This window comes from Theropithecus gelada, chromosome 1 (genome assembly GCF_003255815.1).
Source record: "Theropithecus gelada isolate Dixy chromosome 1, Tgel_1.0, whole genome shotgun sequence".
Taxonomy (NCBI): Eukaryota; Metazoa; Chordata; class Mammalia; order Primates; family Cercopithecidae; genus Theropithecus; species Theropithecus gelada.
The window spans coordinates 46,457,242-46,470,527 of record NC_037668.1 but is presented as its reverse complement, the minus strand read 5'-3'; the positions used below and the strand labels follow the sequence as shown (position 1 = coordinate 46,470,527).

Below are 13,286 nucleotides of genomic sequence, written 5' to 3'. Positions count from 1 at the left end.
GGCGGCATGATCACAGCTCACTGCAGCCTCAACCTCTTGGGTTTAGGGATCCTTTCATCTCAGCCTCCCAAATAGTTGGGACCACAGGCATGTGCCACCATGCCCAGCTAATTTTAAAATTTTTTTGTAGAGATAGGGTCTTACCGTGTTGCCCAGGCTGATCTCAAATTCCTGAGCTCAAGCGATGCTCCCGCCTCGGCCTCCCAAAGTGCTGGGCTTACAGGGGTAAACCACTGCACCCAGCCAAGATTCATTTCAACATTTGTAATATGGGAAATTTCATATGTTCAGCCTCTCTTGGAAGCTTGAAGAGGTCAGGCAGTGCTGAACCTGGGGCACAGTTTAACAGGGCTGGATGGCAGCTGCTGAATCTGGACAGGGGTATACTCTTCCATTCACCAGCATCCTTTATGTTCCCTGTCTGCCATTCTCCTGCCTTGCCTTTGAAAGCTTCCTCCAAAAAAGCGGTGGGAGAAGGGGTGTTCTTGCCCATGAGATACAGGGGCTGGGCTGTCCCCTCCCTGGTCATGTGTAAACATGTCTGTGTCTAAGGATATCATGAACCCAGAAGGGGCAATGGCAGATGTGGTCTTATTTGTAGGCTATTTTTCTTTTCTTTTCTTTCTTTCTTTCCTTTTTTTTTTTTTTTTTTTTTTTTTGAGACAGAGTCTCATTGTGTCACCCAGCAGACTGGAGTATAGTGGCAAGATCTTGGCTCACTGCAGCTTCTGCCTCCTGGGTTCCAGTATTTCTCTTGCCTCAACCTCCCAAGTAGCTGGGATCACAGGCATGCACCATGATGCCTGGCTAATTTTTGCATTTTTAGTAGAGGCAGGGTTTCACCATGTTGGCCAGGCTGGTCTCGAACTCCTGACCCCAAGTGATCTGCCTACTTCAGCCTCCCGAAGTGCTGGGATTACAGGCAAGAGCTACCTCACCTAGCGTGTGGGCCATTCTTGAGCAGACCTTAGCCAGACCCACCTGCACTAGTTTGCCCTTGGTGGGGTGGCTGTGTTGACCACACGGCTTGCAGAAATGGCTCCTGACGTTCACTTGGAGGGGGCCCCACAAATGTCACTTTGCTGACTCCAGACGCCCAACCTAGGAGATGGGGTATCCCTCCCCTTTTGTAGACAGGGAAACTGAGACTCTGAGAGGAGAAGGGATTTGGGCAACACTGCTCAGCTAGTATGTGGCTGAGCTGGGGTTCAGAACTAGGCCGCCTCGCACACTAGTGCACTCTCAGTAGGAAATGCTGCTGGGGTGGTGGCAGGGTCTGGGCTGGATATGGTCAGTGGTGGGCAAACCTGCTGGTGCCAGCTCTTAGAAGCTGCTATACCCACTCCAGGCTCAGTGATGTCACGTTAGTACCTTAAAATTTGCCATTGCAGGAAATCGGCAAATGCTACCAATCAGAGCTCTGGGAGGCTCTGCCGCCTCCCGAACCCCCCGAGAGAGGGCATGTTCCTTCTAGCAGATGCCTTTGACATCACTTGTTTCAAAAGCCAGGGGCATGGGCTCTCCTAACCTTCCTGCAGAACTCTGAGGCTGGCTCAGAATTCCATAGTCCGGAGCTCACTCCGCCCGGCCCCTCAGAGGGGCACACGTGGAGTTAGGACAGAGCCAGGCCCCCAACTCTTGGTCCAGTGCTTTGTCCCCCATGCCATGCTCGGAAGAGAATTCTCTCTTCTGTCCCTATTCTAGGCTAACTTTTAAGGTAGACAGGAGGCAGGGGCAGGGTTGGAACTGGGTGGGGACAGGAACTCTTTTGCCTGATACTTCCTGGACCTGCCATTCCTTTGAAACAGAACTGAGATGGGAGCTGTATTTTGGGGGTTTGCTATTTAAGGGTGATAAGGAGACCCCTAGATTCTTGATTCCTCTTTTGATACCCCCCATCTCATTTCTCATCTTTTGCTGCCTGCCAAGAGGGGCTTTTTTTTTTTTTTTTTTTTTTTTTTCGAAACAGAGCCTTGCTGTGTCACCTAGGCTGCAGTGTGGTGGTGCGATCTCAGCTCACTGCAGCTTCCCCCTCCTGGGTTCAAGCAATTCTCCTGCCTCAGTCTCCGAAGTAGCTGAGACTATAGGCACACACCAACACACTCAGCTAATTTTTTTTTTTTTTGTACTTTTTTAGTAGAGATGGGGGTTTTACCATATTGCCCAGGCTAGTCTCAAACTCCTGGCCTCAAGTGATCCGCCCACCTTGACCTCCCAAAGTCCTGGAATTACAGGCATGAGCCATTGCACCCGGCCAATAGGGGCTTTTGGAAAGAACCAGTGGTTGGATCTAGGTTGTTTGAAACATTGCCCTGGGCATTTCTGAGCCTAAGACAGGATTGTATGCCCCAGAGACCCCAGGCTGGGTCCACGTGGTTAAATTAAAGGGCTTCTCTGAAGAAATTATTGTCCCTGCTTTTATAAAGTCCCCAGGGCATTGTTAAGCTGACCAGGAATGGGGTGAGCTACAAAAGGAGATAGATCAGAGTGGAAGCCAGGAGGCCCCATGGGCAAAGGCTCCGGTGTGTGGAAACAGCATTCAGATCCAAGTCAGGCGAGACTGGCTGCCGGAACGGGCGCCTCAGTGTTGATAGAGCTGAATTGGGTTCACTATGGAATTAGATTTAGCTGGTTGTGAAGTTACCTAAGTTAAAACAAACAATGAACCCTCTGATCACTTTGATCACCCCCCACCCCCGTTCTGCAGTTCTGTGTAGGTCACCCTGACCCCGCCGCAGGCGGGGCCCTGGGCCTTTCCCGTGGACATCTCCGCCAGCTGTGGGCAGGACCTAGCCAGGCTGCCCCTGGCCAGATCTGATGAAGTGTTTGAGTAATGCAGCCGTGTTTTGTTTTGATCCAAGTTGGTTGTTTGGGCTTCAGACCAAGAAGAAGAGGGGGAACGTGCAGCTGTCCCCCGGCAGGGCCAAGGCTCCTCCTCGGCCCCACCTTGCAGATTTGTGAAGTGGGGGTCTCTTCCGAGTTCCTTCTCTTGTCCGTCTTTCTGTCCTTTCCAGCTTCCTGTCCCTCGGCTGGGGTTTCCTTCAGATCCCAGACGCTGGGAAGGAAGTGAAGTCAGGAATCGAGTATGTGATGCAGTGAGGGCTGGACCCTGGCGGCTCCCGGCCATACGGCCCTCTCCAGCACCCGCCCCCCAGCTCAGGACCCTGGACTCGGGGAGCCACCTATGGACTCCTGTGGGAATGGCTTTTGGAGGGGAGCCAGCCCTGCCTGACTCCAGGGGGCGCTCGAGGCAGCTTTTTACCAGACAGCCTTCTTGGAACCTGCCCAGTCTCCAACCCAGTCCATTGGGAACACTCATTGCCCCGGAGGATCCAGGAAGGAGTTGAGGGAGGGCGGGCAATGGGGAGAGCCCTGGGAGGGCAGCCTGGAGACAGGGGCCACACTGTCATGTGCTACCGATGCACTGGGTCAAGTGATTTCACTCCTGCAGACTCAGCCTTCCCCTTGGAAAGAGGGGTATGTTGGATGAGCTGATCTTTAGGTCTCCTCCAGTTGGGGTAACCAATGCATTTTGGGAACCCCTTAGTCCCAGTCAAACCTGCATGGTTAGTCAACCTACTTCTGGTTCTGGCCAATAGGGAGGTCTTGACATCTCCCAGGCTTTGAATTCAAATCTCGTTTCCAGCATGTATTGTTCTAGAAGGCCACTCAATCCCTCTGAGCCTCTGTTTTCTCACCTGTGAAATGGGAATGATAGTTATGCTTACCTCATGGGATTGTTTTGAGGTGGAATTGTTTTGAGGGCGTTGCATTTTACTGCATGCTTAGTGGCTGGTCCAGTGCCCAGCACCTAACGGGTGCTTGGGGAGTGTCTTGATGGGGAGGAAAAAGCTATAGGAAACATTTGGCATTCTAACCTGTTTCTGCTACATGCTAGCGTGAGCTATCCTTTCTGAGCCACCATTTCTTCATCTGTAAAATAGGAATAATACCAACCTTCCCAAATTGCAGAGAAGATGGTATTATATTGAGCATCTCACTCAAACTAGGGGCTCAAGAAATAGCTGTTAAATGAATGAGGAAAATTGCAAGATTGGACTTGGAGGAAAATATCTTTAGTCCCAATTCATTAAAGCCTGACATTAAAAAAAATACACATTTTTAATTATACAAACGATACATAAATACATTCTGCATTTTAAAAGAGTTAAACTCCTTTTGGATATGGCGAATGTCGCCTTTGGCTACTACCCCTGTCTTTTCTGAGGACAGCCTTGAAGGTGTGTACCTATTGGGCAGCTGCCCCTTTCTGTCCCCTGTGTGGGTCCCTGGAGCCTGGCTTCTATTCAGTCATGCCCTCTGGTGTCACCCCCACAGGCGGGAGACCTTTGACTTTGACGACGACTGTGACAGCCTGACGTGGGAAGAGAATGAAGACACGCTGCTGCTCTGGGAAGATTTCACCAACTGCAATCCCACCATCGACCTGCAGGGCGAGGTGAGCCCGGCGCCTGGCTTCCCAGAGGCCAGGACTAGGGACCCGGGGGGCACCTCCTTTCAATGGTCCCTCATCCCTGTTATTTTCCTACAGCCCCCACCACCCAGCTAAACTATCCCCTTTGGGCTGGGCGCAGTGGCTCACGCCTGTAATCCCAGCACTTTGGGAGGCCGAGGCGGGCGGATCACCTGAGGTCGGGAGTTCGAGACCAGCCTGGCCAATGTGGCGACACCCTACCTCTACTAAAAATATAAAAATTAGCCAGGCCTGGTGGTGTGCACCTGTAATCCCAGCTACTCGGGAGGCTGAGGAAGGAGAATCACTTGAATTCAGGAAGCAGAGGTTGTAGTGAGCCGAGATTGTACTCTGCACTCCAGCCTGGGTGACAGAGCGAGACTCCGTCTCAAAAATAAATCAATAAATAAAATAAACTGTCCCCTTTGTTCTATTTCCCCAGCAAGAGGAAAACTTGGGCAACTTGATCCACGAGACCGAATCCTTCTTCAAGACGAGAGACAAGGAGTACCAGGAAACGATAGGTCAGATCGAGGTGAGGGCTCGGGACGTGGAGCCCACTTGTGAGGCTCTCCTGAGGTCCACGTGGTTGAGATCCTGGAGACCAAATGCCCATGTGTCATGAGCAGCGGCTGGTAGAGTGGGACAGGCATAGGATTGGGAGTCAGGAGGCCTCAGGGGCAACTAACATATTTCTTAGGGCCTCAGTTTCTTAATCTGTCAAATGGGGATGGTGATCCTTACCTGCCTCAGAGAATTAAAAACAATATATGTAGCTGAGAAGACAATCCCATAATAACCACAGAGCTGACATCGGAGTGATAGTGAGTGACGCAAGGTGCTGAGTACACCCGGTATCCTTACCTCTACCCTATGCAGTAGGCACCATGCACTCCTTTTACAGAGGAGGAGATGAGGTTGGAAGAGACCAAGTGACTTGCCCAAGGCCTTGCAGCCAGGAAGCAGCATTGAAGTGCAATTCTCTCTGGCTCCAGAGGCTGTGCACATGATCACTTCTATAAATGACAGTCATTGCTATTGTGCAGGAGAAAGGGAAGCCCAGCTCCTTCCCTAGAGGAAGTATCACTTGATAGAGGACAAGAGTCAGAAACATGAAAAAGCCTTCAGGATTTTTGTAATCAGGTCTGGATAAAGGAACCCAGAGATGCCGAGTTCTCAGAACCGGGTGGGGCACATCAGAGCCGGGCTGCTGCTGGGGTTGCTAAGCAACCATTCCCCTTTGGCCAGAAGGAGTTCTAGGGGATGTGGAACCATGTGCAGAGAGCAGAGGGTGGGGGAGGTTGATGTCCGGAGGCCGAGTCCTGATGGTGTGGTGTCCAGTGGTGGACTCGATGGCACCATCCCTGAGGAATCCAGGAGGGGAGGTTGCTGAGGCTTCTGCCACGAGGATGACTTGTCTTCACCCTTCTTCCTCATTGGTTCCTCCCAGCTGGAGCTGGCCACAGCCAAGAGTGACATGAACCGACACCTGCATGAGTACATGGAGATGTGCAGCATGAAGCGAGGACTGGACGTGCAGATGGAGACCTGCCGCCGGCTCATCAAAGGCTCCGCAGACAGGTATCCGCCTGTCCTCCCAGGGGATTCAGCTATGGCATCCTTGGAGGGAAATTCCCAAGGCTGCAACTTGGCCATGTTTCATACTGCCAACCTATCTCTCTGTCTGTCTGTCCGTCTGTCCATCCATCCATCCATACATACATCCAGTGACTACTAGCACACCTATGTGCCAGATGCCTTACATAGCTAACCTTGTGCAAGTCCCACCACCACCCTGCCCCTTGTTGATTCAATAGATACTTGTCAAAGGCCTGCTCTGTGCAAGACGGTGGGGCCGGTGAGTACAGCCCTTGCCCTCGAGGAGCCGAAGCCCCATTTTCTGCTGAGCTGGGAGCAGAGGAGGTGGACGGGGCATTCTCCCGTTTGCTCACAGGAAGTGATTTCCCTTCCTTTGCCATCTATTAGTCTGTTCTCATGGTGCTATAAAGAACTGCATGAGGCTCAGCGTGGTGGCTCACACCTGTAATCCCAGCACTTTGGGAGGCTGAGGTGGGAGGATCACTTGAGCCCAGGAGTTCAAGGCTAGCTTGGGCAACATAGCAAGACCCCATCTCAAAAAAAAAAAAAAAAAGCCTGAGACTGGGTAATTTATAAAGGAAAAAGGTTTAATTGACTCAGTGTTCCACATGGCTGGGGAGGCCTCAGGAAACTTATAATCATGGTGGAAGGCACCTCTTCACAGGGCAGCAGGGGACAGAATGAGTGCCTAGCAAAGGGGAAACCCCCTTATAAAACCGTCAGATCTCATGAGAACTAACTCACTATCACGAGAACAGGATGGGGGAAACCGCCCCCATGATTCAATTATCTCTAACTGGTCCCTCTCATGACACGTGGGGATTATGGGAAGTACAATTCCAGATGAGATCTGGGTGGGAACACAGCCAAACCATATCATCTTCTTCCAACCCAGGTCCTGTCCCCAGGAGACTGACATGTGTCAGGCATGGCACACAAAGCAGAGCCCCTGCCTTCAAGGACACACAGCCTTGTTGGGGGACAGCCATGCTGAGAATAAACTAATATGCAGAGAATGCCTGCCACACAGCACAAATACATTGTCGTTGTTTTGCTCGTTTTGCTGCATTACTGTATGAGAGGGAGGGACAGCCCTGTGGGGAGCAGATCTGTGTGCAGGGCCATGGCCTTGCCTTTCAGACCTTTAACTCCTTAAACCCGCAGAACCCACTGTGGTTATCTCCATTATTCAGACAGAAGAGCAGACACTTAGGCAGGTTAAACAGTTTGCCTAAGCTCCCCCACCCCCAGCTCATCTGAGATAGAATCAGAACTGCAGCCCAGTGATGTTAACCGTATCCTGCATGGCCTCCTTTTGAGCGCTGAGTCATCCAGGGTTTACTGAGCACCTACTATGTGCCCAGATCTGGGTTAAGTGCTTGGAGGATAACAGTCAAACTTGATCCATGGTCCAGCTCCCCAAGGGGTTTTCTTCCTAGAGAAGTCAACACAGCCAGACCAAGTAGGGGGCGGTGCAGGGGGTTACCTCGTGAGCTTAAAGGATCTTAAGGATAGCTGAGTGAGGCAGGAGCTCAGGGCGAGGCTCCTCTAAGGGTAGATCGTATAGAAGTGGCAGCTCAGCCTTCCTACTCCTTGACCCTTGAGAGGCCCAGGGCTGCTCTCTGAATTTCCCCACTCTCTTGTGCTTCTCAGGAATTCACCGTCCCCCAGCTCCGTGGCCAGCAGCGACTCAGGAAGTACAGATGAGATCCAGGATGAGTTCGAGCGGGAGGCAGATGTGGAGCCCATGGTCAGCTGATGACTGACGCCCTGCCAGCCTGGTGGTCTTGGTGATGGGGCCCTGCCACCTCTCCTCATGGGGCCAGGAAGGTCCCTTGGAGTGGGGTTCGAAGCCGCACCACACAGACTTTCTCTGCCCTCCCTTCTCTGGAGGCCCCGAGGGACTGCTGCTTCCTTCCTTCCTTCCACACCGCCAACGGGTGCCCCGTCTCCATCCCCCACCCACCCAAGGAATGGTGCTGTCAATTTCTATTGTTCTCCACATTACAAATGCAGACTTCTGTGCGGACTTTGCAGTGTTAACTGTGCCTTCTCCCTTAAGCTGAGCCACTTTGAGCTCCAAAGAATTATTCCTAGCAGGTGTTTTTATACAGAACTTTAAGGTGAGGGCCGGGCCGGCTGGCCGAGGCGTAATGTGGTTTCTGCCGTCCGTCCCACCTGCTCCTCTGATTGGCCATGGGCTACGCCCTCCCTTCCTCCTGAGCCAGCCCAGACCGGCCTGGGGCTTGGGGTGCTCTGCCAACCCCCAGGAAGGAGCCGCTGGCCTCTGTGAGCTTTCTAGGCCTGGGTAGGGACCACCCCAATTTTCTCACTCCCTGAAGGAGAGAAAGGTGGAAGGAAGGGAAGGAAGACACATTTTAATTTTTTGGGGGGATCGAGTGGCAAAGTTGAAGGGACAAGGCACTGTGAGGGGAAGGCGGAGCCTCACTGTGTTTAAACTACTATGCAAAAAACAAAACAAACAACAAAAGCAGCTTGCCTTATATCATTGTGGAAGGCAGGACCTCTCCTGGGCTCCTGGCTTCCCCCTGGAGCTGGGAGGGAGGCCGGGGTTAGGGTGATGTGTGTCGCAGCACTGACTGGGTAGCGTGGGTTTGGCTGAGGTTGGTCAGGAGGCCGGGGTTGCCGCAAGGCACTGGCCTGCCTGACCGCTTGCTGTCTTCCGGGCCTCTGCGGGTTCAGGGCAGGGGCCAAGGGGGTCTTTTTGCCCTGATAACTTGATGTTCTTCCCTCCGTCGCCAGTCAACAATAGAGGGTTAGAGATCTGTAATTTCTCTGTGAGAAAGTCTGAAGGGGCCAGGCCCGGTCTCTGCTCCCTTCCACCCACCTTGGGTTAGGACTGTCCGGCAGTTGCCCGCTTTTGGCCACTGGCAGGAGAGAGGCCTGGTGGGCTGCTGGCAGGGCAGGAGCTGGAGTGAGGGCCATCCTCTTTCTGCTCCTGGACACACGCAAGCCTCTCTCAGCAATTCCCTTGACTGGCCAGTCAGGGTGTTGATCTGAGCCAGTATCCCCCAAGATTTGAATGGCTTGAGTGGGCCTGCATTGAAGGGCACTGTGTGGCGACCCTCCCCCTTCCAAATCTCAGCTTGGAGCCAGCTGAGCAGGCTTTGCTTTATTATTATTTTTTAACAGTTTTTAACCTGCTGCAGTGGGTCTGTTGCCAATTTTAATTTTTTGTTGTCCCAGGAGCTCCCTCTAGTGGTCAAAGTAGCAAAAATGTGCCCAAGGACTAGAACTTGGGTCCCTCTGCCTTGTCTGGAGGCAGAGGAGGGGGCTCTGGGTTTGACTGGGATTGTGGTCCCCAGAGGTCCATGGCCTTTAAGGGTCTTCTCTGTTTTCTGTTTCCCCCACCTGTGTTACAATCTTGAAAATACTGTACATAATAGATACACGTAGAGAGAGAGAGCGTGAGAATGTGTTAGTGACTACGTGTGATGTAATTTATCACGATTTGGTGGCCTTTGTCATGAGTTTTTTCCTTTGTTTTATTTTGCTGGGGGCACCTCCCACAGGTCCCCCTGCGGCAGTCTGGCTGTGACTCTTCCATAGTCAGCATCTCTTGTTAGCCAAACAGTTCCCTTTGGCAGGTACTTGGAGGGACAATGGTTTTGGAAGAGAGACGGCCCTTCTCTCTCCTCCTCACTGACCCTTGTTCTAAAGGTTACAGGGTTCAAACATACCTGATTCTTGTTGTTATTGTTGTTGCATTTTTATTTTAACCAAAGGTTATCAGAGCCAGTTGGGCTTGAACCTCAGCTGCTAAAATGATTTTCCGTTTCCACAAGGGCAGGAAAACATCCACCCTCGTGGGTCTCCTCCGTCCAGGGCTGAGGGAGGTGTTGGACAATGTGGTGTGGGAGTTTCGTGGGCAGTGTGGAAGCCAGCCCTGGGTTGTTCCCCAAGGTGGTGGGAGGGTGACAGACGTATCTTTAGAGTTAAGACTGTAAGGCAGCAGTGTTAGCGCTGGAGGGTAACAGGTTACTGTGGTGATCGGTGTCCGGCGGTATTATTTTTACTTTCCTCCTTGTATACGTAGGTCATTTGTCTTTGAGAACTAGGGTACTCTAGGGAGTTTGAAAATGGCAGGAGCCAGAAAGAGATCCTGGCCTGAAAGTCCCTTCCTGCTGGCTTTTAATATCTGCTCTCCTCTTGGGAGTGAGGACTTGGGGCAGGTGGGTGGGAGAGGGTAAGCCAGAGTGTGATGGGCCTGCCTCCTGGGCTGGTTCCGGGGTCCGGCCTGCCTGACTGCCTGCCTCTCCACCACATGCTCTTTTCAGTTAATGCCAGTGGGCTGTGCTTGTCCCCTCACCATGAGCCCACAGCTTGCCAAGAAAGACCCCAAAGCTTGCTGGGGCAGCACCAGTCCTAGCTGGGACGAATTGGTCCATCCTTTGTAAAGCTGTAAATACTTAGGTTTGACTTTCTATTTCTAAGCCCGGTGTCATATTGACACTGGTATTTTAGAATTGTTCTCAGACGGGCTCTCCTGCGCTGCCCTCTGTCTCCTATTTTTGGGGGTTTTATACAAACAGAGGATTGGGGAGGGATAGGAAGACTAGCATCCATTTGGCTCCCTGGTTGGTTGTGAAATACACACACACACACACACACACACACACACACTCCTCTGAGACTCCAAACAGAGAAAAAAATTATTGGCAAGCCAACATTTTCTTTCTTATCTTGAGAAAATGTCTTGAGGTCCCTGAAGGACCAAATCCATCGTGGACTAACTCTGTGGGTAGAACTCAGATGACCTAGGGAGAATTCAACCACTTACGCTTGGAATGGGAGGAGAGGGGGTGGGGTGGGGGAAGATTATAAGATGTAACTTAAGCTAAATGTAATCTATTTATAAAGCAAGAGACTCTCATCTATTTTTATGAAAGGAAGGGTTTTTTAATCTAGGGTAGGCAGTTGTGGTAGCCCAGCGTTCTCCTGTGGATGAGAAATGGTGCATGTTGTTGCCGGATTGAATAGAACCCATTCCCCTCCCCATGCCTCGTCTTCTGTCCTCACTTTTGGTCATTAACACCCATGAGCAGCTTCAGCAGACTGTAGGTCCCACTTCACCCCATTCTCCTCTCCTCTGACCCCTCAGTTTCTTGGAAGTCTTGGGGTAGGTTGCAGGAAATTCAGAAGTGTGGTGGGTGGGGGAAGGGCCAAGGCACACTAGGGAGGGGACAAGCTGGGCTCTGGGGGTAGGCTCTGATTAGTTATTCTGACTCTGGTCTGCCAAGATCCATTTCCAACTCAGCTGCGCTGGGAGAGGGTTGGGAGGCAGCAGAGCATGGGTGACAGTGGGAGTACATGACTTCCTTGGAGCCTGGGCCTTCGTGGGTCCCAGGTGGTCAGGCAGCTGGAGTAAGAGTGGAAATGGCATAAGATGCTCATAGCCCAGCCCTGGCTGTGCCTACTCCAGGCCAAGCCTGGGCTGCAGTCCTTGCTGTGTTCCCCCCAGGGTCCTGGGGGAGGGATCAGGGTGCTGGAGGTTTCCTAGGACAGGGGTCTTCCCCCTTGAGACACCAAGCTCTGGCTCTGGAAGAGCTCTCTCCTGAAGTGGGGTGTCTGGAGGGGGCTGGGTGGGTGCAGGTAAAGCCAGATTCTCTCTGGGAGGGAATTTTCTATGAATGGATGATTTCCAGGCTCAGGGTGGGCTGTGTGTTAGTTCTGGGCAAATCCCTCACCAAGACCCCTCCCTCCCAAGCCCTCAAAGAAACGAGGCAAAGCCCTTCCCTGCAAGACCCCTTGTGGACGTTTCTGCATCTACCTGATTTTTAGCCCCATCCAGGGAGACTTTATACCCCATGATTCCATCCTGCCCCACCGTTGCTGTTGTCTGCCAGCTGGGTCTAGCATCACAGGGAAGGGGGGTTTATACTCACGGAAAGACTACTGATCCTACCGGAAACCAACCTGTTTACTGTACTGTTGTAAATATCATGCCCTTTATATCCTGTATATTGGCTTCTTTTAAATAAAGTGAAGTGTCTTAGAACTGATGGTGCTTTTTTTTTGTTTTTGTTTTTAAATAGAAGATGAATCTGCTGTTGGGGGAGGGGTAAGAGGACTGAGGGTCACAGAAACACTCAAACTCATTAGCTAATTAGCCATAAAATAGGGGATGTCATATCACCTGTTACATTTGTAGCTCACAATAAAAGCTTTGGAAGATGATAAAGCAGGAATCATTACACACATTTTACTGAAGGGGAAGAGAGGACCCGAGACATCACAGGCTCAGTAACTGGCTTGGCCTGGTTTGGAACTGATGGCCTTTTAACCACAAAGTCCCCATTTCTCCAGGCTCTCCAACGTGCCCACACGAGGTCACCTCCCCAGGCTCTGCATTTGACACTATCCAGCGTTCTAGTTTTTCTTGTTAATGGGCACGTTCAGGGCAACATTGCCCTAATGTGAACTGAGCCCACCTGTCTAGGGTCTTCTCCAAAGATGAAGACAAATAGCCGCCACCAATTCCAAGTTGCTTTTTGCCATTCCTAATACTTGGCACGTTTCCCTCCCCAACTCTTCATTTAAATGTTTAAATTCTCCCAAAGTATCTTAAATGGTGTAATCCGGAGAAAAAGAAGTGGCCTAAGATCATGGGGGCATTGTGAGTTGGGTATTATTACCTCCGTTTTACAGATGAGGAAACTGAGGCCCAGAAAGGATCTGTAGTCTGCCTAGTGCCCTATTGAGGAACCAGAATCAGCATCGGAACTGACTCATAAGCAGGTACCCGGTTCATGCTGCTGGAAGAAATATAAACAAATTAGAAGAGAGAGTAAGGAAACGTAAATTACTTTAGGAATAGATTGGGTCCCTGAGACCTCGTCATCAGAGAAGACTTCAGAATCCAAGTTTTAAATAGCATTCGAGTGTTTACCAAGCACACAACATTTTGCAAAGCTGACATTTTTACTTGGGGGTAAAGGCTCAGGAACAACTGGTTTTGCGGCCAAAGGCTTTAAAATGAAAAGCTAAGCGTTGGCCAGCTCAGGTTTTATCTTGCATTGATCGTAATCTGCAAGAAAGCTAAGAAGCTGGCCAGCGCCGGGCCTGGCGGGTAGGTGGAGGGCGGCTGGGTCCTGGCCAATGAGGCTGGAAGGCAGGCTCATTCCACGGGCAGTGCCCGGGAAGCAGCAGGGGGCTGGCCGCGCTGTGGCCCTGCGGGGTCGAGGAGTCTGGT

The 13,286-nt window shown here is 51.5% G+C and overlaps 1 protein-coding gene across 1 annotated transcript in view; it reads left to right on the top strand.

Annotated features, from left to right (window-relative positions):
- Window positions 1-12,096, top strand: part of IFFO2 (intermediate filament family orphan 2) — a 50,454-nt gene extending 38,358 nt beyond the window's left edge. Inside the window, exons 6-9 of the mRNA XM_025366688.1 lie at window positions 4,339-4,459; window positions 4,917-5,009; window positions 5,925-6,055; window positions 7,727-12,096. Of these exons, the coding sequence (XP_025222473.1) occupies window positions 4,339-4,459; window positions 4,917-5,009; window positions 5,925-6,055; window positions 7,727-7,832 (451 nt within the window). The 3' untranslated portion in view covers window positions 7,833-12,096. The remainder of the gene's footprint in view (window positions 1-4,338; window positions 4,460-4,916; window positions 5,010-5,924; window positions 6,056-7,726) is intronic.
- The last annotated feature ends 1,190 nt before the right edge of the window (window positions 12,097-13,286 follow it).